Below are 27,521 nucleotides of genomic sequence, written 5' to 3'. Positions count from 1 at the left end.
AGTGTTTACAAAAAGGTGGTGAAGACCAGAATTTAAAAAGAATAAAAATGTATCTTATCTTTTACTACGTTTTTAATAAATTAGAGACTGCAGTTCTTAGAGACTGCAGAGTTCTTAAATTAGAGACTGCAGTTCTCAATTAGTGGTGGGTTATTTTTCAGGATCGGCCTCGGGTGAAATCAGACAAAACTATAGTCAGACACCCCCCTAAGTTTAACCCCCAACTTATCTGAGGTTCATAGAAAATTCCATGATTTTGGCTCAAAACCTGCCCTCGAATTATCTGTGGGGTCGGCTTATAGGCGAGTATTTGCGGTGAATCACACTGACATCTTAATCCTATAAGCATTACTTGGTAAAGCAATAACAGCCCTTACAAATTGATGGTAAGGCCACACCTGGAGTACTGTGTCCAGTTCTGGTCGCCACATCTCAAAAAGGACATAGTGGAAATGGAAAAGGTGCAAAATAGCAAATAAAATGGTTACTGGGCTGGGGCACCTTCCTTATGAGGAAAGGTTACAGCGTTTGGGCCTCTTCAGCCTAGAAAAGAGACACCTGAGGGGGGACATTATTGAGACATACAAAATTATGCATGCGAAGGATAGAGTGGATACAGAGATGCTCTTTTCCCTCTCACACAACACCAGAACCAGGAGGCATTCACTAAAATTGAGTTTTGGGAGAGTTAGAACAGACAAGAGAAAATATTTTTTTACTCAATGTGTAGTTGGGCTGTGGAATTCCTTGCCACAGGATGTGGTGATGGCGTCTGGCTTAGACGTCTTTAAAAGGGGATTGGATAAATTTCTGGAGGAAAAATCTATTATGGGTTACAAGCTTTAATGTGTATGTGCAACCTCCTGATTGTAGAAATGGGCTATGTCAGAATGCCACATGCAGGGGAGGGAACCAGGATGCAGGTCTCTTGTTGTCTTGTGTGCTCCCTGGGCATTTGGTGGACCACTGTGAAATACAGGAAGCTGGGACTGTTCTTACATTCTTAGCCCAATCCTGAGCTGCCCAGAGCGCAGGGCTACCACGGCGCCAAAAAAAGCTACCGTAGCATCATCCCCTTCTCCTGAATAAGGAATGTAGCCTTGCAATGGAACTACTTGATTCTATGGCAGCTCCGGAGCTGCCGTAGAATTGGAGAGTCCTGTGTTGCACCACACGGTCCCACACGTGTCTCAGGATTCTGTGGAACAGAGCTCCACTGGTTCTGACTTCCTCCTGCCTCACTCCCTCCCCTGCCATGCCTCGTCCTCACCCTCTGCATGTCTTCCCCCCCACCCCATAATGCCTCCTCCCCAGCTTCCCATTCAACTCTCCGCCATCAGGCATTCCAGGTGACTGCTGGGCAGCGGAACGCAGGCCCAGCACCAGAGCTGGGCCAGCATGGGCTCACCCTGGGCTAGCACCAGAGCTGGGCCTGTGGTAAAGGGTCACAAACGTGCCTTATGGCATGCTTGTGACACTGTGCACCAGCAGTGAGCCAGCGTGCACTGTTCAGGATTAGGCCCTAAGGCTTCCAAATAAATGTACTAGATCTGACTAACTGAACTTGAAAATTACAGTTTTTTCACATTAATAACACAAATAATAACAAGAATTTTAGTTTAAAGTCAAAAATTGGGAAAATCTGTTATGTGATTTACTCTTTGGAATACAAAGCATTTTTTGATTGAAAACAACAAACCTGAATGAGTCCAGAAAAAAAAAAGACTACAGACCCAAGGACAAAAATGAGAAACAGTTTTTAAAAGACATTTTTCAAGGTTTGCATACATACCTGTACCATTGACATCTGTATTAGTTTGCGTGCATGAATTTCCTGTCCCTGGCCCATAGAAATAGCTCTGTTTTCTACAACAAAGTGGTATAATAAGTTGACATAAATTAGCAATCTCCATGACAAGCAAGTGTTTCAAACAATGAAAACAATTTTGTTTTTTTGCTAACTCTATGTTTCAGTTCTATTTGACTTCATCATAACTGAAAAATCCTTTGAATCATGCATTTTTATGATGTTCAGGGTTATATCTTTGTCATACTTTACTGCATTTATTCCATACTTTTATTTCATCCTTGTTTGTGTTGCTTTCCACTTAATATTAATCAATTATGAAATATGCCTGCATTTTCATCTTAATGAAATTAGGGCACAATCCTAACCCCTTATGTCAGTGCTTTCCAGCACTGACATAAGGGCAATGCAGCTCTGAGGTAGGGAACAAACATTCCCTTACTTTGAGGAGGCCTCAGTGAGTGACATCCAACTGCAGGATGCAGCACATGTCCCACTGCAACAGCTATGCCAGTGCTGGAAAGCACTGACATAAGGGGTTAGGATTGTGCCCTTAGTTTCATATTTATCCTTCTTGCCTATATGGAATTCTTGAGATATCAATAAGAAATCAGTTTATGGGATAAAATTAAAGGGTGGTATGTTATCATTTGGAAAAAAGAATACCTTCTGTGAGCCCAGTCTGATCCACCACCACCCCCACACTGGTGCAGCCACATCAAAAATGGGTGTGCTGTATCCAATGGGGGACAGATTGGGACACTTCAGAGGCAAAGGGGAATTTAAATTCCCTTACACCTCTGTAAGCAATGGCAGACCTACCCTTGAGGAACCCTGGGGCAAAGGTCTGCGATAGTGCCCCCTCTGCATGAAGGTTCCCCCCCCCCCCACACACACACACTCATCTGGAGCAAAACAGAACTTTGCACGGCTCCAGGACTGACCAGGGAAGCTGTCTGAGGCATCCCCACAGTCTTAAACTGTGCTTCCGGCAAACTGGAAGCACAGTTTCCAACTGCATCAGGAACCTGAGACAGCTTCCCATGTGGTCCTAGAGGCACACAAGGCTCCGCACCTGGGACATTTGCCCCGTTCAGTGAATGGCAGGTCCACTCCTGTCTGTAAGTCTCCCAACCCACAATGGGTCTCCTCAGACTTGTGTCAGCAGTATCACTCGTGCAAGTCTGAGGAAAGAAAGGGGATGGGGAAGCTGCTGAAAAGGAGATAGGATCCAGTGTGTGCAAACATCACCAGCTCCACCCCCTCCTGCAGCCTTGTTTATGCTCCTCTATGCTCCCTGTTTCATCTCCTCTGCCACCACTGCCTTACCTACTCCAGTGGGTGGGTGGTGATTCACTGGTAGACTGGGAGACATGGCAGCTGTTCTGAAATGGCTGCCAGCGGCCGTTTTGCAACAGCGGAAGTGCCTTCTGCTGTCACAAAGGGCTCCACACACTGGCCTAATCCTTAATAGGACTTAGCCTTAGCACAAATGATCACAGAATGAGTAGAAGTATAAAGACCACAAGTACATTGCCAGGAGAACAGGAGACCCAATGCACCCTATGGCTCTTTTGGTCTCAACAGAGCCACGGTATTTATACAGTATTACACTGGGCTAATCTGAGAGTAAAGGGTTCAGAAAGCTTACCTGGGCAAAGATCAGAGACATACAGCTTTGCCTTCAAAATAAAATATTGTAGATACTTGTAACTGCTCTTACATGTCATACCAGATACCACAGGCCCATGATACTAAGTTGTTTGAGTTTTAGATGATGGTAACTGAATGTCCCATTGCTTTTAATGGAACTTATTTCCAATTAAGTTTAGAACCAAGTGTTACTGTGTTGGAAGGGTTCTCTCTGTTTGTATAATCCAGTCTACTACCTCAGGGCGGAATAGGATTTTCCTAAAGAATCTCTGTCACATTTGTTCCTTTGTTTTACTTGGAAAGTTGAGAGATTCCAAAACCTCCTTTGGTAGTGTGTATCATTGCTGAATTAATAATAGGGTTAGGAGCTTTGGTGATAAATTAACCCATAATACTGGAGAGACTAAAAAAATGGAGCTATCAAAAAAGTGTTAATAACCTTTTCAAAATCGCTCAGGAACCAATCGTGACAAAAGAAATATTCTAAAATGAAATTGTGGTTTTAAATAATTGAATATTGGAATTATACCAAGTTTAAGCTTCCTGGCCAAGGCATCAATCTGGATAGTTGGATCAGATCCCATTGATAAGAAACAGATAAGAGGTGTTCGTCTATCACTTTCCTCCCAAGTTTTCTCTAAGTTTAAAATGACTGGCTCTGTATATTTCTCATCCAATGAATCTGCAATATATTTCCTGGCTTGAGAAAGTGTGCGATCTGGACACCAACACCTAGGAACAAACATATGAGCATTATTTCCATTTTTTTCCAAAATTCTTTCATGGTTTTGAAAATGATATTGTAGATTATATGGGAAATGTATGTAACATACATAGCAACTAACACAGAATGCTCTTAGAAGAGAATGAATAACATTGCAAAATACACACAGTCAATCCTCACCTGATAAGCAGCAGTTTACGACAGGTATCTAGTGCATCATTGTATCCATCAGGAATAATTTCTTCTTCTGGAGCATCTTTATCAAACCAGCTTTTCCATGCTTTCTCATTACGACAGATCTAAATGTTTACCAAAGTAACAGAGGGTCATTTTTTTTTGCCTTCAAAGAATGCCAACGACAACTTTAGAGAGCAGCACTTCAATGAAGCCTTTTCTATTATTGTGTTCAGTTGGGCATGCCTCACATCACAGATTCTAGCATTTGGGATAACATACATGTCCGCATACCTTGTAGCAGGAAGTTAATATGAAATCAAGATGGATTCACTGGAATCAAAATGTCCACATACCTTGTAGCAGGAAGTTAATATGGAATCAAGATGGATTCACTGGAATCAGAATGGGAACAGACTGCTGGCACATAATATTAAAAAGGTGGCAGAGCAGCTTTTGAACTGTTCCCTGGGGGAAAGCCAACAGGAGCCCAGGGGCACCCAGTTCAGGACTTCTAATTCCTATGGCATGAGGATGGGGAGGTTTGAGAACAACAAGGCAGGGATTGAGTAGGAGTAGGAATTAGGTGCGGAAACATGATGGGATGTGATAGGCCATCCACCCAATGCCCAGATCCACCCAAGAGTTATAAAGGAACTGAAGAATGAAGTTGCTGATCTCTTGGCTAAAATATACAACTCATCCCTTAAAACGCCCATGATGCCAGAAGGTTGAAGGATAGCAAATGTCACGCCTATCTTTAAAAAGGGGAGGGGACCCGGGTAATTATAGGCCAGTCAGCCTAACGTCTGTTCCAGATAAGATGGTGGAATGCCTCATAAAAGATAAAATCTCAAAACACATAGACAAACAAGCCTTGCTGAGGGAGAATCAGCATGGCTTCAGTAAGGGTAAGTCTTGCCTCACAATCCTTTTAGAATTCTTTGAAAAGGTCAACAGGCATGTGGATGTGGGAGAACCCATGAACATTATATATCTGGACTTTCAGAAGGCGTTTTCTCACCAAAGGCTGCTGAGAAAGCTCCACAGTCAGGGAATTACAGGGCAGGTCCTCTCCTGGATTAGGAACTGGTTGAGGTCCAGGAAGAAGAGAGTGGGTGTCAATGGGCAGTTTTCACAATGGAGAGAGGTGAAAAGCGGTGTGCCCCAAGGTTCTATCCTGGGACCAATGCTTTTCAACCTGTTCATAAATGACCTGGAGGCAAGGTTAAGCAGCATGGTGGCCAAGTTTGCAGATGACACCAAACTTTTCCATGTGGTGAAGACCAGAAGAGATTGTGAAGAGCTCCCGAAAGATCTCTCCAAACTGGGAAACTGGGCAGCAAAATGGCAGGTGCTTTTCAATGTAAGTAAGTGTAAAGTCATGCACATTGGGGCAAAGATTCAAAACTTCACATATAGGCTAATGGGTTCTGAGTTGTCTGTGACAGATCAGGAGAGAGATCTTGGGGTCCTTGTGGACAGCTTGATGAAAGTGTTGACCCAATGCGCGGCAGCAGTGAAGAAGGCTAATTCCATACTTGTGATAATTAGGAAAGGCATTGAGAATAAGACAGCTAATATTGTAATGCTGCTGTACAAATCAATGGTTAGGCCACACCTGGAGTATTGCGTCCAGTTCTGGTCGCCACATCTCAAAAAGGATATAGTGGAGATGGAAAAGGTGTAGAAGAGAACAACCAAAATGATTACTGGGTTGGGGCACCTCCCTTATGAGGAAAGGCTACAGCGTTTGGGCCTCTTCAGTCTAGAAAAGTGGCGCCTGAGGGGGGACATGATTGAGACATACAAAATCATTCAGGTGGTGGATAGAGAGATGCTCTTTTCCCTCTCGTATAACACCAGAACCAGGGGACATCCACAAAAGTTGAGTGTTGGAAAGAGTTAGGACAGAAGAAAATATTTACCCAACATTTAATTAGTTTGTGGAACGCTTTGCCACAGGAAGTAGTTATGGCATCTTGCCTGGATGCCCTTAAGAGGGGATTGGACAAATTTCTAGTTCATTACAAGTTACAAGTCATAGGTATGCACAAGCTCTTGGTTTTAGAGGCAGGCTGCCTCTGGTTGCCAGATGCAGGGGAGGGCACTGGGACACAGATTGTGTCTGTTGTCTTGTGTGCTCCCTGGGGCATTTGGTGAGCCACTGTGAGATACAGGAAGCTGGACAAGATGGGCCTTTGGCCTGAACCAGCAGGGCTCTTCTTATGTTCTTAACAATCACATCTTAATGGTCTTTGTTCTGATAAAAAGGAACCAATGACGGTTTTGTTCAACAGTACATGAAATGTAAATAATGAAATCAAAGACCCCACCTGGTTCATAATTTCTGAAAACTGTGGTAGTTTGCTCAGTTCCACCAGATTCAGCCATGTCATATCAAGAATCCATCGGAATGGTTTGGGAGGACAAGCTTTTAGATCCAGTGCTGCGCCCCCTGAATGAAAATGATCGGTATTAGGATGTTTATATCTGTAAAGCATGGTCACAACAGTGGACAGGATTCTGCACCAATCACAGCCCACCACCTGGGATCTATAAGTCCCATCAAGAGAATGCTAATCTTATATATCAAGATGCATAAAATGGGGCTATATCACTCTGCCCTCTTGTCTAAAGAACTAGGAAGAGGCAAGTGAAGATTTCATTATAGGGAACTTTGCACAAACAACAGATGCCCAACAGCCTGAGCACACAGCAAACAATGTACACCTGCAGAGACATCTCACTGTCATACCCTGGTCTGCTAGCAGCAAGCACCCAGACTGGCAGGGTACTCAAACACCTATAGAGCTTGGTGGGTTCAGGGTGGGGTCACCTTTGTGGTTCCCCTCCTGGGGCTGGTCCAGCGGAGTAGGGCCTCAAACTGCCACTGGGGAAAGGGGGTTCACTTCACCCTGTTCCTCCTCCTTAGTGTTGGAGTAGAGCTTCCAGCTCTCAGGTGGTGTCTCCCTTCTGCCAGCACACCTCTCTCCCCTGTCATCACACTCACATACAGGTTAACAAGTGGTGGGGGGAAGAGCACAAAATAATGGAAGAGCACCTTGGTGTTGGCATTCTTTTTTACCTTTGCTCACTAAAATGAACCCTTAATCACAGGTCTTATTTGTTGTAGCTGCTATCCACATTTTTAAATCATTCCTGCAGTGCTTTCATCTCCATACAGACAGCCATTCAACAAGCAAAGAGACAAGGATGTTACTCAACCCCAACACCATGGAGAGCATGAAGAATTTGTGACAGCCACTGCAGTTGCAGCACTGACCACTGTAAAACTAGTTCTGCCTTTGTCCTCTACCTTTCCAGAGCGCATGACAGATAGTAATGTAACAGGTGCAGTTTTACCTAGCATGTTGCAGTGATGGGGAACACTGCGCCTATTGCTCTTCTCTGTGTTACGCAGTTTTCAAAAACACAAGAGCCCTTCAATACCAAAAAAAATGGCAACCCCATTTTTGTTGTGATGCTGCTAGAGGTCATTCTGCCACTGATGGAAACTGTTTAATGGAAACTGTGACTGTTCCATTACATTTTTGTTTTCATTATGTTGGAGAGATAGGGAACCCTTCCAATCAGATCTCATCTCTGCTATCTTCACAATGAGACACGCACATGAGTCGGGGGGGGACAGTGAGTTCTCCACTGTCACACTCCAAGAGGACTATGAGTTCACAACTGAACCTGCTGTTGTAGTTTCTGTTCTGTGTGTGTCCCCACCCCCACCCCTATGCAAAATGCTGGCTTTCTGCACAGAGCCAGCAATATAAATATGTTATGGAATTCATTTGGAAGTGCCCTGGCTAAAACTCCATGGATGAACATGTGCTTTGCATACAGAAGGTCCCTGGTTTAATCCTTGGCAACTCCAGGTAGGGCTGGGAAAGATTCCTGCCTGAAGTCTTAAAGAGCTGTCACCAGTTGTTGTGGGCAATAGTGAGCTAGAAGGTCCAAGGATCTGACTCAGTGTAAAGCAGTTTCCTGTGTATTGCTGTTCCCACAGCAGGAATCAAACACATAACTTGAACCATTTATGGTTCTCCATGAAGGACTCCTACCCACAGCATTGTGGTAGCTTGTGCAGGAGGATGCCGTTTCTGGTTGTATATGAAGGGTGTGCAAGTACAGTAATGTCCTCAAATACCCTGATCCAGAGCACACAAGCCTAAATATTCCCTAACTCACATGGTTTCAGGCTTTTGTGGGGGCCCAGTGACACCCATTTACTCAGGAGCATTACTGTACTGAGATGAGTGATGACATGGGATTTTCCTGCTTGTTTGTTATTGCATTCAGTATATGGCAATACGGGGCCAGTATATGGCCCCATTTCAGTATATGGCATTCCAGCATATATGGCCATATGGGGTTTACCTGCAGTCACTACTTGTTTGTTAGTGCTTTCAGTATATGGCAATATGGAGCCACTGTCAGTGTGCACTGCTGTGATGGGTGGGGATAACATTCCCAATGTTGCTATGGAAGTGTCTGCCACTATTCGTATACTGGTTTTGTTTCTACAACTACAGCATGTAATGTGGTGTCATTGGTAGGGCACAGGATCATGCATACATTAGCCCAGCATTAGCCCTGGGATCCTTTTGCATTATATTTTCATACAATCAAACAATTAATTTGAAATATTTGAATGCTTTGTAGGATGAATGCTTAAATTCCTACCGCCACCTTCCATATCAATAATATACAGTGAATTTCCTGCAGTTATTCTAGCTTCAGTACTTATTGTTAGAAACTTTTAATTGCCTTGGTTTCCAAGGCTTGTGTCTGATTACTGCAATAATTCATTCTCCTTGCATCTGTGATGATAATGTATTATAGGTAATTTTGCATCTTTATATGACACACAAACATTTTCCTTTATGAATAACTTCCTTTTAGAGAGTCTTTTTCCATGACTAATACAAAATAAAAGCCAAGAACAACTCTTATATTGTTATATTGTTATAAATCTTATAACTCTTATATCACAGACAATACTCCATCACCAGCATCACCTTGTTTAATATTTAAGAACTCATATAAAGGCTTTTAGGTTCCAAGCATCAATGCATTAACTGACAAATTGATCAGAAGTACTGGAAGTCCTTCCTAAGTATCTACAGATGTCTGTGAGCCTCAGAATGGCCCTCAGAAACCACTTATGTTGTGCTTCCAAAATCTGGAAGTTGCTTTTGCAGGCTTCTGAGGGCCATTCTGAGGCCTGCAGAAGCCTGTACAGTGGGTTGTCACGCCAGGAGAGGCCTCCAGCACCACCAGGAGCATCACAACCCACCACAGAGGATGAGGTGGGTCGTGGCACTGTGAAATTTGGGAACCCCTGTGCTACAGGGATGGCATGGCATGACAGGCAGATTGAAGGCAATATTGCACCAGTGATGTGTCCTCACATATAAGGTTTAATGTACTTTGATCAGTTTGTAATGTGAATATAAAACCTACATAAACTGTACTATTCATTCATATTACAAAATGCCTCTCTACAGCTTTATATTAACAATGATTAGACACTAAGGGCCAAATTTTGGGGGGCTACTGCACTACTGGAACGTGTTCCAGCAGCACAGCGTGCTTTATAGTTATTGCAAAAGGTGACACACCACAGAGTGGCCAGGCCACTTCCAGAAATGGTGAGCAGCCACATGCCAGTAGCCTACCAAGGTGCCAGCACAAGTTAGCAAGTCAGCACAGTAAGAGCCCAATCCTATGCTTGTCTACACAGAAGTAAGTTCCATTATAGTCAATGAGGGTTACTCCCAGGTAAACATGGATAGGATTGCAGCCTGAGGGCCCAATCCTATCCAATTTTCCAGCACCAGTGCAGCCGCAATGCAGCCCCAAGGTAAGGGAACAAATGTTCCCATAACTTAAGGGGCCTCTGTGACTGCTGCCCCACCATAAGATGCAGTGCATGACTCATTGGCCCAGCTGCACTGGCACTTGAAAATTGGATAGGATTGGGCCCTGAGTCAGCACAGGGGGGCAGGATGGGGAGGAGGAACAACAAAGTGGAGGGCAGGGTGGGGGGTATGGATCAAGGGTGGGAAGGGGGGCAGTGTTTGAGAAAGAATCAAGAACTAAATCTTTACCTTTGATGAGTGCTTGGAACTCCTTTGGCTTCACTTGGCCCCTCTGAAGATCAATTTTTAATGTTAGAAGCAGTGTGAAGAGAAATTTGTGGTTTTCGTATAAGCCTCTAACAGAATATGTGAATGTTTCATATGTCAAAAACTCAATAATATTTGAGATCCTTTTCTGTGGGATAGGAGACTTTTCAGATCTAAGGCATGGAAAGTAAACAAGCAAACGAACACAAATTATTGTTGATGTGGGATGTAAAAAGATTCAGGTCTTTGCAGAGATGACATCATGTTCTTACCTTGCCATAGACTGATCAAATAGTTTTAAGAACTGAGCCAGTGAAGTCTGATACATATTATTGACCATGCTCATTTCCGTGATAAGAAAATAGAGAATGCTTCCTCGTGTAGCAGCAGGACGATATTCCTCCTGTGCAGTGTTAATTTTTTTCTCAGTTTCTCCTGCAACTTCTAATTTTTCAGATACCTCTGTAGCAGTTTGTTTAGTTGTTCTCAAAACTCCAATCAAAGACTCATCGTCCACCAAGGAACCTAAAAGAACACAAAGATGAGATATAATTTGTAGTGATAGATAGATATTACTGCAAATGAATGAATGAATGAATGAACTTATAGAATTTATATAAACTTCTAGAACAAGGGCAAAGAATTCTGACCAAGAAATTAAAGTCAAGTTATTAGCATCATAAACAGGCAAAAGAATAGATGTTTGAGACTTATGCTGGTTGTTTCCCTAGAGGGAATGGTTCTTTTTTTGTCTGTAGAGTTTTGGATCTAGGACCTAACTTCAGTTTATGTGTTTTATCAGCAGCAGGTAGAACAACTTATTACAGTAAAGCAAAAGACCATTTTGTCCCAGCTGTTGAGCCATCTTTTATAGGGGACAACATGGCTGTCTTTTGACTTCAGATGTAGAGGTGGCATCTGAAACAAAATCTCTCTTTTGATATGCTGGACTGGCAAGCAGCAGCTGCTGATCACCAAAGCTAGTACAGAAGATGAAAACAGATGCATTGCAATGCCACCCTGGGCTATCTTGGGCTGCTTAGTAAAAAAAAATTATCTGCACACAGAAACTGAAATACTCGGATGCCAAGAGAATGCTAAGCAAAAACATTTCCTCCTAACATCTAGTTTTCTATGTGAGAGGAATATATATATGTCAGTATAAAAGGCCTCCCTAAATAAAAAAAGTCCCCACCGAAAGGACTCTAAAGAGGGAGCTGTTCTCAATTCCAGGGGGAGGGAGTTCCACAGATGGGGAGCCACCACCGAGAAGGCCCTCTTTCTTGCCTCTATCCCCCTCACCTCTGCTAGCGGCACAGTCAGAAAGGCCCCCTCTGATGACCTGAGAGGAGGGGTTGGATTGTATGGAAGGAGGCAATCCCTCAAGTGATAAGGAGGGATATTCAGTCATGTGAGCTCCCACCTGGAAAGGTGTGGTCCAGACACAGGTTTACTATCTCATGTGCTCTTTGTGAAAACTTGGTAACCCAGAGAAACATGTCCATGCCCTTACAGAAGGGAGTAGATGTCAACCTTACCACAAAAGAAGTACAAATAAGTACACTACCCTTGGTTGCTGTTAATTTATAAAGGAGATTGTCTTCTAGTTCTTTCATCTTTCGTTTATTATATGTTACATCTTCCATAAGTTTAATTCGCTCAGCTTCCAATTCCTACATTAAACATAGACAAACAGACTGTGTAAACATGTTGTATTGGAATTGCAGAAGATCTGTCGAGGAGATAGGATGTGGTGTCTGCAGTGGCCCCTTTAAGTGTTAAGGCCTGGGCTTTCAGCAAAGGGTGGGCTGCACAGCTGCAGCCACTAGAGGCAATGAGGTCTCTAGTGATATAAGGAGCACCTGAGGCAGGAAGGGTTTGTGGGTTGTAGAGGAGAGGGGGCCTGCCTGCCTCCTGGTACACCAGGAGAATGAGGTCTCCCCAGCCTTCTCCAAGGAAGATCTCACTACATTGGGGTGGGCTGCACTTCAACCCCAGGAATAGGGAAAAGGGCGGGCCCCAGTCATGAGACCAATGAAGATGGATATCCCTGGGGACCCATGCCCCCATATTCCCCTGACCATATACTGGGCCAAAGGAAACATACAAACAGTTTTGGCACAAATGGACACAGGATCAGAGGCCACCCTGTTGTATGGTGACCCAAAGAAGCATATAGGACCCATAAGACATGCTAATGACTATGGCGATGGGGAAGAAATTACTACAGAAACACAAGTGAGGATGGCACTGGAAAAGTCTGCACCCTTCTTAGCCACAGTTTTGATCTCACAGGTCTCAGAATACATTATAGGCATAGATCTATTAAGGGGGAAGGAATTTCAGACCCCCCCCCCCAGGGCAGTATGCCTTTGGAATATGGGGGGTACTGGTGGGAAAGGTCAAGTGGACCCCTCTGCACATACCTCCCCTGGACTGGCCGGTATACGTAAAACAATACTGCCTACCAGGTAGCCACAAGGAGATTTCAGAGACCATAAGAGGACTGTTGGAAGTAGAAGTGATCAGGCCAGCAGTCTCACCCTTTAACTCCCCAGTCTGGCCAGTCAAAAAGCCAGATGGGAGATGGCGGATGACCGTTGACTACTGCTGATTGAACAAGCTGGCATCACCACTGGCCGCAGTTGTACCAGACATGGTTACACTGCTAGAAAGCATAGAAAAGAATGCAGGGGCATGGCAAGCTGTAATAAATTTAGCTAATGTGTTCTTCAGCATTCCCATCAGCCAGGAATCACAGGACCAGTTTGCTTTTAGTTGGGATGGGGTTCAGTACACTTTCCAGGTCCTACCCCAGGGGTACCTGCAATAGCCCTACACTGTGCCATGGGCTGGTAGCCCGAGACCTCAGTCAGGTGATCCTGAGCCCTGCTCTATTCATGGCCTATTACATTGATGACATAATGATCTAGGCCCCATGGAGAAAGACGTCCAGGAGGGGCTAGTCACCCTGGTTGCCCATATGAAGGCCCAAGGGTGGGAGATCAATCCAGCTAAATCCAGGCGCCAGCATAGCAGGTTCAGTTCCTAGGGGTGGTGTGGTTCGGACCTGTACGATACATCCCTGAGAAAACTCTGAACATCATTGCAGCCTTACCTCCTCCCTCCTCAGAGAGGTCCAGAGGATAATAGGGCTAATGGGGTTCTGGAGGCAGCATATTGACAGTATTTATTTATATACTGCTTTTCAACAAAAAGTTCACAAAAAGGTTCATATCCCCCACCTTGCCCAAATACCGTGGCCCACATACAATGTCACCCAAAAGAAGTCGCAATTCGAGTGGGAGGAGCAAGAGCGAGTCGTCCTGACCACAACTAAAGCCACAGTGGCAGCAGCAATGCCACTGGGTCCATTCGTAAAGGGGCTTCCCTTCGAGCTACAGGTATTTGTTAACAAGGAAGTGGCCATGTGGAGCCTATGGCAAAAAGGGCAGGAAGGGAGGAAGGTTCTGTTGGGCTTCTGGTCCAGAAAGCTCCCCGGGGCAGCAGAGAATTACTCCACCTTTGAGTGTCAGTTATCAGCATGTTATTGGGCCCTGGTAGAAATGGAGAGATTGACAGGAGGAGATCCAGTGGTAATGCAACCCAACATTCCCATCAGGCACTGGATCATGGACGAGTCAGTCAGTCCAAAAGTAGGTAGGGCCCAGCAATCTTCCATTGTTAAGTGGAAATGGTATATTGCTGAGAGAGCACGCCCCGGTCCTCAGGGGGTTAATGCCCTCCAGGAGCAAGTGATGTCCATCACCCCAGTGGGGGAAGAGGTAGAGACAGTGGAGGTGGAACCCCTGGGAGAGTCCCAGATAAAGGAGGCCCCACCTTATGACCAAGTGAATGAGGACATGATGTGGTTCACAGATGGTTCTGTGTAATACAGTGGGGGCAATCGGGTGTGGCAGGCAGCCAACCGCAATCCCAGGCGGCAGACCACTTTGATGCGGGCTGGCAAAGGGAAATCCAGTCAGTATGCAGAACTGATGGCATTTCTTATGGTGCTAGAGTACTCAGCAGAACAGCAGGACCAGATGGCCTATATATATACAGACTCCTGGGCCGTATACAAAGGGTTAACTGTATGGTTTCCCCGATGGAAGAGGGACGACTTTACCCTGCACAAATGCCCATTGTGGGGCCAGGAATTATGGATGAGGTTCGATCAGTGCCTGCTTCACTTAGCAGTACACATGTGGCATGTACATGAGCACACCACAGGAACAAAGGAGGCAGAGTACAACCAGTCCCTTGACCAACTGGCCCGTGTTTGAGCCACCACACCAGCTCAGGGCCAAGATGACGAACTGTTGGTCATGGCTTGATGGGCCCATGAGAAATCGGGACACCTAGGGGCAAAGGGCACAAAGGAATGGGCACTCCAGTGGGGCATCCCCTGCTCAACAAATGCTGCCCACACCATTGCCACCACCTGTGAGATCTGTACAAAGGTGAAGGGCATTCCTCTCACTAAGACCCCTATAGGCCACCTGCACCGGGGAAAAGTGCCAGGACAGAACTGGCTAGTAGATTACATACATCCATTGCCCCAGGTCAGATGATGGCAATACAGCCTGACAGTGGTGGATACCTACTCAGAGTACTTACTGACGCACCCAAGGGTCAAGCACCCAGCAATCCAGGGGATGGAGTCACTGATAGGGCGATATGGGGTACTGGCTCAGGTGCAGAGTGATAATGGAAGCCATTTCTCTGGGGCAGCAGTACAAGATTGGGCTAATGAGTGGGGAATTCAGTGGGTATTTCATATCCCCCACCACCCCCAGATGGCCGGGTTGACTGAGTGAATGAATGGGCTGCTCAAGCAGAAAATAAAACAATTGATGCCTGATCACACACTAAAAAGGTGGAGCACTGAGATAGACCAGGCGGAGTTTGAGATGAACAGCAGGCCCATTGGAGGGGGACAAACCCCTTTGCAACGCATGGTGGGGTTAAATATACCGACTCTTGTGACATGCTTGAAGGTCTGGAAGACCCATCTTGCCCATACGTGCCACTCCTGATAGTGCAGGGCTGAATTTGGTTGCACCCAGGGAGGTAAGCATGCCTGCTGGAGAGCAAGTTGTCATTCCTATGGGGATAGGAGTCGCCGTTCCCCCTGGGATCTATGGGAGGATTGCCCCCCCCCCAAATCTGGGCTAGCATTAAAAGGGGTACAAGTACTAGGAGGTGTAGTGGACCCAGACTATCAGGGGGAATTAAAGGTCATACTGTACAATGGAGGAAAAGATAGTCTTTCCTGGCAGGCTGGGCAGCGTATTGCCCAACTGATCTGTGAGAAGTGCAGCCTACCAGCAGTCCAAGTGGTGGACGGCCCAGAGAAACCCACCTTAGGGGAGATAAGGGGTTCAGCTCTACCAATCAAGAGCTATGTAATGGGCAAAAGGTCTGGGTAATATATCCCCACCAGTCAGATAGGGCCGGAGAGATAATCAGCTGGCAACCTGGGGCCACGTACTGGATGATGGTGGCAGGAGCAGATTCCCCAACCTGCCTGGATGTAAGCAAGCTTAAGCGTAGGGAATAAGGACTCCTACACCCTACTAAAAAGAAGACAATGGACAACAGGAACCACTGCAACACCAAGGGGTGCAGTGTATTGGAATCGCGGAAGATCTGGCAAGGAGATAGGATGTGGTGTCTGCAGTGGCCCCTTTAAGGGTTAACGCCTGGGCTTTCAGCAAAGGGTGTGCTGCACTGCTGCAGCCACTAGAGACAATGAGGTCCCTAGTGTTATAAGGAGTACCTGAGGCAGGAAGGGTTTATGGGTTGTAGGGGAGAGAGAGAGAGGAGGCTTGCTGGTGGACCTACTGGATGGCTGACTTATGGCTTTGCCTTGTGGAATGACTGACTGGCTAGTAACTCATAGACTGACCCACAACTCTGCTGACAAACCAACAGACTGGCTAATGACTTACTGGACTTCTGAACTGATTATCTGGCTTGCTGACTAATGGACTAACTAACAGACTACTTGAACAGGCTGCAGAGTGCTGGAGAGCTGAGGTGTGCTGCTGTTCCTGGAAAGACTGCTGCCTTAGGAACTGGGAGGAGGGACCCTGCAGGTTGAACAGGCAAGCTACCCTGGTGGTGGCGTCTAGCAGTACTGCAGTAGAGAATTGGGGCCATTGTTGGGGAACGAAAGGGGAGCTAATTAGCTTAGAGTGGGCATAAGTTCTCTAAGTGAGGCTTGGATTGGGAATCTGGCAGAACACATGTTAATATTGTTTTACAAAAATAAAGTTGCCTACATTACTAGGATACAGGGCACTTCCAGATGTGTGTTTAGTGTGGGATTGACATACTTTGTTCACCAACTCTTTACTGGGGGGTTTCTACACACAATGTGTTCATCCAGCTATTGTCCACCTGTATTTTTCTCCATGCTTTACACTGTCACCTTTATTAATTGAAAAAAAAATCTGATTTTAGAGGGAACTGCAGTAACACAGCATCTGTGAGTGCTTTTGGTCCATTTTTGGGGGGAGAGGCCCCTGCCCAAATATGACCAGGGCCAACCTGCAAATGGTGTGTTGAGTCTGCCACTTCAAGTGGCAGATTGGTGGAGGTGACTTTTCAGAATCACCTGGATCTTCCCTATCTCCTAGCAATGCTAGGGACTCCCAACTTTCTTCTGCAACACAAAAAGCAGCTATAAGGAGGAGTGGACTATGAGTCCACTAGCCGACAACCTTCCCCTGCAAAGGGAGGGCTGAAACTAGTTTTAACAATCACAGAAGAGAAGCCATTTAACATTCAACTCTACGTGTGCTGGTGCGAAGGCATTCCTCAGTTTAATGGAATGCCCTTCCTTTACCAGGGAAACACTGCTTTATTACAGAGTTAGTACAACAGTTCATTATTTCTTACATTACCTGTTTCTCAGTAAGAATTACTCTCTTCAGTAACTGATTTTCAAGTCCTTTCATTGTAACAGTAAAATCAATGACAGATGTTTTAGCATTGATCTCAGGTGTGAAGGCAGGATTGGGCAGCTTTGTAGTAATATAAAGTTTAAATGTACCCATGACATCAATTTCCTTATCCCCAACTTTCACCTATAGAATGATTTAAATAATATTTTATTGCGTTGTAACCAACTCTGATTAAAAACCAAGACACATCATTCAGGAATATGTGCAAACTGGAAATAGCTCAAGATATGTTTAACATCATAATTCTTCATGTACAACTAAATTTGATTAATGTGCTTGGACACAACAAATGATTCTTAATATTCTGCGTGGTTGTAAATTCTGTTTTCTATCGTCTTCCTCTGCTTAATGTTAAATTGATTACCAGAATTGTGCCATGGTGCACCCCTTTAGGTCCTTTCACTGCCAATTTTTCCCCACAGAAATTACTATATCAATTGCGTAATTGTGATCATATTGGCTTATACAGTCAGCCCTCAATATCAACAGGGTTTGGTTCTAGGATACCCAAATCTGTGAATGCTCAAGTCCTCATAAGGAGGGCCAACTGGAAGGGAAGGGAAGAGGCAGGGTAGCACAGGGTGAGACTTGCCAGATATTTTAAATGAATAGGAGCAGACATCACCATCCTGAGGAAGAAAAGAAAGCTCATCTGGCAGGTGGAAAGCTCTCTCTCCATAAAGAGAAAGCAGTAGCTGCAGGAGTGGAGGTGGGAAAGCAGCAGGAAAGCAAAGATCTGCCCTCCTCCCCACTTTGTGTGTCTATTTCCCCTTCTGTCTTCCTTACAATGAGCATCCATTGTCTTCTGTGCAGTCTCCTTGCATTGGATACACTCAGAAGTGCAAAGACTTAAATGAGAATGGATCTCTTCCTTTCATGCTATGTGAGGTTAATAATATACTAGAAGGAAAAGCCACCTATGAGCTTGAGGTAATAATAACAATCATTTGCACAGTGTTTTCAAGTGTTCAAAATTTATGTTGATGTAACACTTATAACAATCCTGTTATCTCCATATTGCCACTGGGGAGCTGAGATTGAGAGGGAGTGGCTTGCTGAAGACTTCCTGTTATATTCATGGCAGATGTCAAATTCTAGGGTTGGGAACTCGAGTCAGTGACTTGGACTCAGGGCGCAAAACTGTGCATTTTTCACTGACTCGGCGACTTGTGAGTCACGCGCGTGAAAGACTCTGAAAAAGAGACCTGACTCGGCACTTGTCCCCACATATGCTGACTTAGGTCTGCCTGTGTCTGGGTGTGCTTGCTTACTGTTTTCGCAGCATGAAAAACCTTGAGGGGCCAGCATTCCTGCTTAGCAAGCAGCAGAGGGTTCCAGCCACAAGGCAGGGAAGGGTTAATGCTTCCTTTCCCAGCTGAGTGGGAGGGAGGCAGGAGCGGGCTTTTTGCCATCTTTGAAGGAAGGAATAGATGATCACTGGATCATCCATTGGCTGAGGAGGGAAGCAGGAGGAGCCCAAGGGGGTTCCTACCTTATGATTGGCTGCTGAAGCCCAGGGAGGAGGAGAAAGGAGGCGGGAAAGGGGAGGCTGTTTGTAGCTATCATACTTTCCTCTGCATGGCTGCTGTAAGCTCTGTTACTTGGGTGGAAGAAGCCTCATTGAATGACCAGTTGCAGTGGGAGTACTTCTGAGAAGGCCTCCAAAGGATTGGGCTGTCCTGGTAAACCTCGCAGCTGCTGTGCATGACCCTCCTGCATCTTGCCACTTTTCTCCTGGCTCTCTTGCAGTCCTACCCACCCCTCCCGTCCTATTTACAGACAGGCAGGGACATCAGGGGAGTGTTCAAAGACAACTCCAACACACACATACACACACCTCGGCAGCAGCCCCATTTTATCCAAGGAGCCACAGCGGGCTTTTTAAAGTGGGGGGCTGGACTCGAATCTTTTAGAGTCACTAAATGGTGGTGACTTAGAAAGTGCCCCTGTTAGGACTGTTTTTCGAGTCAAATCATGGGAGGCAGTGACTTGGTGACTCGACTCAAGTCAAGCTGTGCTGGATTTTTCCATCCCTGCCAAATTCAGACCAGGGAAGTCCTCATTTTCATCTCTGCCTCTTAGGAGCTATTAATGCTTCACCAGTATTGGACTAGTGAAGCATTTGAGAGGCAGGATAGGCAATAAAAACTTTCCCCAAAAAAGATTTACAACTAAAACAACAAAAAAATCACTTGTTAAGGACACTGCTGACAAACCCCTTCTCTGCCTCTGAGACAGAAAGGAAACTGGTCATGTCGTGAAGGGGAGTTTCCCTTGTACAATCACAGGATTTCTTTAGTTTGCTGTTGAGAACAAAATGGGGGGCCATTTATCACACACTTAAACAATAAATAAAATTTATTATAACTCTTTAATAATAAGGTAACTAACCTTGAAAGAGGTTCCTGATTTAATGAAGTTTTTCTCTAATATATTATCAAGGGCAGGATCTAATTCTTCACTTATATCCTCAATCAAAAGTGGTCTTCCCAGGGAAAGGCTGTCCTCTAGATGTGTGCGGAAATATTTATGATTCAGTGTTGTCACCTTAGGAAAAGAAACAATAAATTTAAAGAAGAAGCAGCAGCAGCTCAATTATTAAATAAAGAATGATTTTGATAAATAATACATGCAATGGAAGGGCTTCTTAATTTCTAGCACGCCCCTGGTGTGTACAGCACATTACAATTCTTTTCATGTTTAACTTCGCAATCCATGAAGCAGGTTACGATTTTATTGAGAAAAGGGTATAAGTGAAATGCTTATCTGACCTAAGTGAGAAGATTTTCTGTGAAACACCAAATGAATGTCTAGTATAGAAGACCAAAGGAGTCCACGCCCACGAAGAACAGGGAGAGTGCCTCAATGATCATGGGATAAACATTAGGAATGAGTACCCAGTAGTAGGACCTGCTGTCCAAAAGAATTTATTTTAAGGGACCCAACTGTGAAAGCACACATACTTTTTTTTAATACAACACTTACTTGAAGCTCATTGTCCTTTTCTTTCTGTTTAATCCATGTTTTCCCTTGCGTCTGTGGATCTATCAGAAGTGGGTATCTCGTTGCCTTAGTGACAATGATACCATTTTGAACTGAGAGTTCATCTCCTGGAAGCCCTTGTAGGTTCCACTCACTAATCTGGGAATTGAAAAAAAAAAAGACACCTGATAACTCAGACTGAATTTCTGTCATTCAGATGTACATTTGAGGAATATATTAGCAAAATTGAGGAATATATGAGCATATATGACAAATATATGTCCCTTTTGGGACAGGGAGCCATTTAGTTATTTGATTTTTCTTTGTAAACCGCTTTGTGAACTTTTAGTTGAAAAGCGGTATATAAATACTGTTAATAATTAATTAATATATGAGCAAAAGGAAAGGTATAACAGCGGTAGCAGTGTTGCTCATAGCACACAGGCAAAGTACATTGGGGTGCAGCTTGTTACATTGATCTTATGATATTGTTAAAATATTTAGCTATAAAAAGTTGTACTTTGGGGTCTAAACATGTTATCCTAGATTGTGCAGGTTTCTGCAGGATTTGAATACTGCTACTCATTTATTTCCCCCCACTAAAACCATTTTTATTTCAATAATTGTCTATGCAATGCATTCCCCTATACTTCCCTTGAGATACACTCTTTGTGTATCTCCCTGCTCAAACCACAGTTTCTATAAGAGGTTGTAGTGTACACTTGTACAAAATTGCTTTAAAATCATCTAGCTGCTACTCTGTGTGCACCATCCAGGACTGAATAAATAAGAATGAGCAAGAGCTTGGTTCAGTTTTGTGTGCCAACAGTTTTCTTTTACAACCAAGAAGTAAGTAGCAGCAATTGCTTGTGCATTTATTTTATGTAAATCTTCCTTCCGTTTTTAACATTCATTCTTGGAAATCCACGAATGACCACTCTAAAAACATAAAAGAATTTTATGTATCCCTTTCTATGCAAGCTGCCTCGCAGCTCTTCTAGCATAGAGCAAATAGCAGTTATTGTAATATTTGCTGATGCAAACTTTATATAAATGATGCCACAGGAGACTAAAGTGTATAAAACATGAACTTAACATAATATGGCATGATGCTTATACCAACTAAGTTCAAATGGCCGTGGCTTCCTTACTCTATTGGCAGTTGCCAGAATTGGTTCCCTATGAACCCAGTCATGGTTCTGAACTTTGGTTCTGACTATCATTACAGAAACAGTACCCACATCATACAGAGTCTTATAAAAACTTCATTCTAACACAGGATTCCAGAAATAGCATTTTTCAAATGGGTTGAAATGATAAATTCATTGGTTCCACCTCATAATTAAGCAGTAAAAATGAATACAAATGATAGGAGACAAGGGAATGCAGGACCTACCGTTGGAGGATCCACCAACATTGAAATGATATTCAAGTTTTCAGTAAATGGAATTTTTCGGGCTCTCATTTCTGTTTCCCATAAATCTTTAAGCAAAAGATTCCTGAATATCTGATTAAAAGGGCCACAATATGAAAGGAAACCTGTGCAGAGTAAAACATCTCCCACCAGTCTGGAAAAATAAGGAATCTACAATTAATGTTTTTATTGTTCAATTAACAAAACATATGGTTCAGCCATTTTTTAAAAACTCGCTTCTTGCTTGTCACCATATTCAAATGATGAAATTGACTGGACTGAAGGTGACATAGTCAAATTAGTATCATTTTAATTAGGACTTTTAAAACTGGAAGTACTGTATATACTGACCTTTTAAACCCCACCTGACTGACTATTTCAGTGAATAAGACTTCAACATCAGTGAATAAGACTTCAGCATGGCCCACTTGCTTCAGTGAGCTGAAACAAGTGAATCAGGACACTAGAGTAGTACTGTATTTTTTCCTTGCATAACCTTGGTGCTCAGCAGCACTGATTTATAATAAAGGAAGAAGCGAGATCACTGTAATGGAGATGATTTTGCAAGTCCTTCCTTGCTCATACAAATTTCCTAAATAAGGTCAAGGGACTTTGAAAAGATAAATTCATGTCCATGAAAGTCTATGTCAATCAGAAATTTATTTGCTCTTTTACATTAATTTTGATGACCATTATAGGAATTGACAGTGTCAAAGAATTCAAAGCCCTACAAATTTCACAGGGATCTAAAAGCAAGACTTAAAAAAAATACCTCCATACTTTTGTCGATGGTAGCCTCCCTATAGGTGCTAAATAGCATTTAAAAACCAATTCATATAGTTTTATTTTTCTTACAAATTACCTATTAATCTGGGCTCGAAACTCTTTGCTTTGCTGGGTCCATCTTATCTTTTCTCCACTCAAGCCATCTATAAGTGCAGAGGCTGCCTGCATCTTCCTCCTACACATTTCTGCATCGTTCAAGAGGTCCTAAAATTCAGAAGTGTTATGTCCCATTATGCTTTGCATGTTATCATCCTGATTGCTATGCAAATTATAAATATATGCTTTGAAAACAAGATCATAATGACTTACTACATTTGATGTAGATATTAAAATACTGCAGCATTTTCCACAGACTGAATTGATAGAAGCACACATAACCACTGCTGTTCCCTAACTTTTCCAAAGCAGCAATGAATCTAGGAATTTCAGTGACTGGGGACACTAGATCCCCTTATGATGGACCTTCCCTTTCTTTCCAGTTCCATACACTAACCCGTAGTCATAACTCCAGTTTTGCCTGAACTTAAACTGGCTTTCACCTATATCAGGTACTTAGATATGCTGAGACAGAGGTCCAAATACACATTACATTAAATGTGTAGTTTGCTACTGTGCTTTTTTTCTTTAGTAAATAGCAGTTGGGGGGGAACATGGTTCAACCCTTTCCCTTGCATTGTAGTCCAGACAAAAATACCCCCTCCCCACAGCTGATATTTGCCCCTTGACAAACAGTCAATGGCTTACAATGAGGAGAAGATTTTCATCTTCCTGGACAGGATGACTCTGTGCCCAGTTGGGGAAGTGCTAGCGGGTGTAGGCATTCAGTAGCCAGGCTGGTGGTGAAATCCTTTGAAGCCAGCAAAGAGTGAAGTACTTCTAAGCCAGTAGTAGGAAGACACAATGGTTTAAGCCCACCAGAGTGCCATACCATTTCCTTGAATCCCAGTCTTGTTCCCTGAATCCTGAAATTCAGGAGGAGTGAAGGAACCTTGAAAAGGAGTGCTCCCTAAAGAAAAGAAAGCAGTCCGAGCCAGCAAGTGACACACTTCTCAGTCTTCCTCCTTTATTTTCCTGCGTGTTTGTGTTTCATTAAAGCTGAGAATGGATCAAAGCCACTGTTATCTGAGCCTAGCCACCTAAGCAGGCTCCCAAAGAGATCTCCACAGAAAAACACAGAGGATTACTTTAAGACTCCTGCCGGCTTTGGTGGATTGAATAATGGCTGTCCTGGTACACAACTAAGGACCCAGTCCTATCCAACTTTCCAGCGCTGATACAGCCACAATGCAACCCCAGGGAACAAACATTATCGTACCTTGAGGAAGCCTCAATGACTGCCCCCCTCCCCTGCACAGGATGTAGCACATGCCTCATTGGCATGGTTGCATCAGCACACTGAAAAGTTGGATAGGATTGGGCCCTAAACTTCTTTAGAAAAAAAATCTTCCTTTCCACTGGGCCCTATAAGTGGCTTGGGACAAATGTGTGTAGTGTAGCCTTTCCTGTAGATCTCTGTGCAAACTGTCGGCTAGGGCCCTGTGCCAAATTTCTAACCCATGAGGATCCTGGTGGGTATGACTCTAAGAACCTAAAAGTGGGCGAAGTGCACCTCTCCTATAACCTAACAGAGAAAGGCTCAAGACAACGAAGTAACTGTCCAATGGATCAGCATCAATAATGTTAAGAAACATTTTGTCTATTCTGAAGAAATTAAGTGCGTATTGTAAAAAAGAGAGTCCTGAAATTCTAATTTATAAAATAGTCTCTCATTTTACCATCTTCTCATTCATAGCTGCATCAAACTTTGCTTGCACTTTATCCAGCTCTGCTTGCTTCTCATCTAACAGTGACTGAGCTTTTGCTAACTCTGCGTTTGCCACTCTCAAACGTCCTTCTTGCTTTGCCAAGTTAGTCTAAAATGAAAAGTGAGGTGAGGCAACAATAATTTTGCAGAACTTTGTCATGTCTACAGCGAAAACAAACAGATTAATAAACTGGTAAATTAATAGAAAATTGTTCTTTTCTGAACAAAGACTTTTGTGGTATCTTACAGACTAAATCTTTAAGGTGCCACAAAGACTCTTCATAGTTTTTGCTGCAGCAGACTAACAGCCCAATCCTATCCCTGGCAGCACCGCCAGGTGCAGTAGCACCAAAATAGCTACAACTGTATCCAGTGGCACCACTTGGGCTGCCAGAGGTCTCGTCTGGGGAAGGGAACTTTCATTCCCTTACCCACAGGAAAGCCCAAAGCCCCGCAATGGGGCTTCTCAAGTCTGTACCAGCTATTTTGCTGGTATAGAGCCTCCATGTCAGGCTTTGTACTCCAACAGGGAGGATATGATATGGCAGACCAGAGCTTCTCTGATCCCACCCCCATCCTGGTTCCTCTCACCACCCTGTCCTCCCCCACCCTGGAATGCCTCCTCCCACCCCAACTGACCTTACCACCGCCCAGAGCTCTTCCCTTGCTCTGGCATCTGGAAGGCATCTGGTGCTCCCTGCACAGAGGGTGCTGTAAATGTGCCTTACAGCATGTTTACAGCACCTAGCACTGGAGCTCAGTGCTGGCACTGATGGCCTTTAGGATTGGGCCCCTAACATGGCTACCCCTCTGGAATGGAAAAAAAGATAAGACTTTATCTAGTTGTCTCCACACTCAAAGAGCAAGTAAATTGGAAAAGATTCCATTGCCATTAGAGGTGACTATAAGGGTAGCTGAGAGGAGGAATGGCCTCACACTTTGAACTGTCAGAATTCTAGAATATTCCTTCACTGGGGCTTACGTAGGTGTAATACATACTTACAGAAAAAGAGATGAAAAATAATGCATGAGCCCATTAATCTGATTTAAAAGTCACTTCAATGGCTTCTTCAGAATTGTGCTAATTTTTCTATGGCAACTCTTTTGTATTTAACAGCACAATCCTAACTTGCGCTGGAACAGGCAGGCCAGTGGGCCTGTGCTGTATTCAGTGCAAGGTTCGGGCGCTTAGTGGCTCAGCCTGGGGCAAGAGGAGTTGCTTCTCCTTCCCCCGGGGAAAGCCACTGCAGCCCCACTGGGGATACTTGGATCTATGCCACCTCTGGAGGCAACACAAATCCGAGCAGTCCAGGGCTGGCCCAGGCTGTCCAGGAATGGGGTTAGGATCCAGTATAACTGCTGGATTCTGGTCCAGCCTCCCGCTCCCTGCCCACCCCCAGGAACGCCTGCCACCTACCCTCCCCAGAATGCCTCCCACCCCTGCCCCAGAACGCCTCCCTCCTGCCTCCTCCCCGCCCTCCCCAGAACCCTGCACTGGCCAAGCTTGACCAGCGCAAACTCATCTTCCCCAGGGCCCACAACAGCACAGGGAGGCCGGCGCAAGTCCCTTGCACTGGCCTAACTGCCTCCAGAATGGCGCAAAAGTGCTTTATGGCACTTTTGCGACACTCCTGGGCCAGCGATCATGTTAGGATTGTGCCCTAATATCAATTTTTTTTTAATATTTGGAAACCTTTTAAAGATATTTTTGTATAGTTTTTTTTAACTCTCTCAGTTTTCTTATTTTTCTCACTTTTTCTTTTTTCTTTCTTTATAGATATTATTTGCTAAAATTGTATTTCTTGTATTAAGTTATATATGAATAAAAGAAAAAAAGTATTTTTAAAAAAACAAAGAAAATGTTAGGATTGTGCCCTAAGTGAATTAACTAGTGTTAACTGGAAAACTGTATCATTCAAAGATCTCTTATTGCCACCAAATTTCAACTAAAGTAACATCATAGTGAATTGCAGGAGAGCTGTTCTGCTAACCTTTCAAAGGAAGCTAAGAATATTTATACAGTATAACTGATTTATGGGTGGTGGCAAATGCAAAACTATAGTCACATGATTATACCAAGTGATGGTATAAATGCAAATAAGACTCTGCATCACAGTTACACAATATCAGAACATTTCTTTTTTTTTTCTCAGTAACTAGGAATATGTGCGAAGCTAACCATCATCATTTACCTTAAGAGGCAATACTTCTCGATTTATCCCATAAAATGTTGCCATAGCCTGTGTCCATGAAAGGAGTCCTGCCACATTACCACAGACTTTTTTACCATTCTCAAACGTATAATCTTCCATTTGAAAATAAGGCTGCAGTAATTCCACCATCTCTTCATTGATGGAATCTTTGGCAAACTGCTGGAGACTCTGAAGAAATGGTCCACTCATTAGCTGCAAAAAATAAAAAAACAAAAATAATCCATAAAGCATCATTATACACAACTGAAATTTTTGGCTCTCCCAATTCCAACGATTTTCTGAGAACAACATTTTAAAATATATTTACACTTTGTGTTTCAATTTTTTTTAATGTGATAGAAAATGGGCCACTCCCCGTGTTGCAATGCTGCAGAGCCAACATGGTGTCACTGTATCCTGTGGGGGAATTTCAGCATATTGAGGCCTCCTCAGAGGAAGAGAACATTTTTTAGGGTTAGGATTCAGTGGGTGCTGTTGCCGCCAAAACTGCCCCCTTCCTGGGTTCAATCCACCCTCCTCCCTACCCCTGTTGCACAACCCCCTGCCATGTTCCACCTCTCCTCACCTCCCTCCTGATCCCTGTGTGATCTTACAGATGGTGGGTGTCCACTATCCATTGTCATGCAGACATGACTGCTCACTGCTTGGGGTGATGGCCAGGTTGCTCTCACTAGCACTGTCACATTTGTGACAGCCGTAAAGCTGTAAGCCAAAGGAATGCTCATTCTGGTTGTGGTAACAGCCCATAGGATTAGGCTGAAATCCTATACATACTTTCCTAGGAGTAAGCCCCTTTGGACACAATGATTAGGCATGCATAGGGTTGTGCTGCTACTGAACAGTACAGTCA

The 27,521-nt window shown here is 44.0% G+C and overlaps 1 protein-coding gene across 1 annotated transcript in view; it reads right to left on the bottom strand.

Annotated features, from left to right (window-relative positions):
* DNAH8 (dynein axonemal heavy chain 8) overlaps positions 1-27,521 on the bottom strand; it is a 188,528-nt gene that overhangs the window by 29,487 nt on the left and 131,520 nt on the right. Inside the window, exons 66-79 of the mRNA XM_066623193.1 lie at positions 26,651-26,863; positions 24,430-24,567; positions 22,731-22,858; positions 21,851-22,022; positions 20,458-20,613; positions 19,864-20,019; positions 17,413-17,595; positions 12,069-12,174; positions 10,774-11,026; positions 10,484-10,674; positions 6,695-6,816; positions 4,365-4,483; positions 3,990-4,192; positions 1,793-1,866 (exon numbers count right to left, since the gene is read on the bottom strand). Of these exons, the coding sequence (XP_066479290.1) occupies positions 1,793-1,866; positions 3,990-4,192; positions 4,365-4,483; positions 6,695-6,816; positions 10,484-10,674; positions 10,774-11,026; positions 12,069-12,174; positions 17,413-17,595; positions 19,864-20,019; positions 20,458-20,613; positions 21,851-22,022; positions 22,731-22,858; positions 24,430-24,567; positions 26,651-26,863 (2,214 nt within the window). The remainder of the gene's footprint in view (positions 1-1,792; positions 1,867-3,989; positions 4,193-4,364; positions 4,484-6,694; positions 6,817-10,483; positions 10,675-10,773; positions 11,027-12,068; positions 12,175-17,412; positions 17,596-19,863; positions 20,020-20,457; positions 20,614-21,850; positions 22,023-22,730; positions 22,859-24,429; positions 24,568-26,650; positions 26,864-27,521) is intronic.

The sequence above is a fragment of the Tiliqua scincoides genome, chromosome 1, assembly GCF_035046505.1.
Source record: "Tiliqua scincoides isolate rTilSci1 chromosome 1, rTilSci1.hap2, whole genome shotgun sequence".
Lineage (NCBI taxonomy): Eukaryota > Metazoa > Chordata > Lepidosauria > Squamata > Scincidae > Tiliqua > Tiliqua scincoides.
This window is presented reverse-complemented; position numbering and strand designations above follow the sequence as displayed.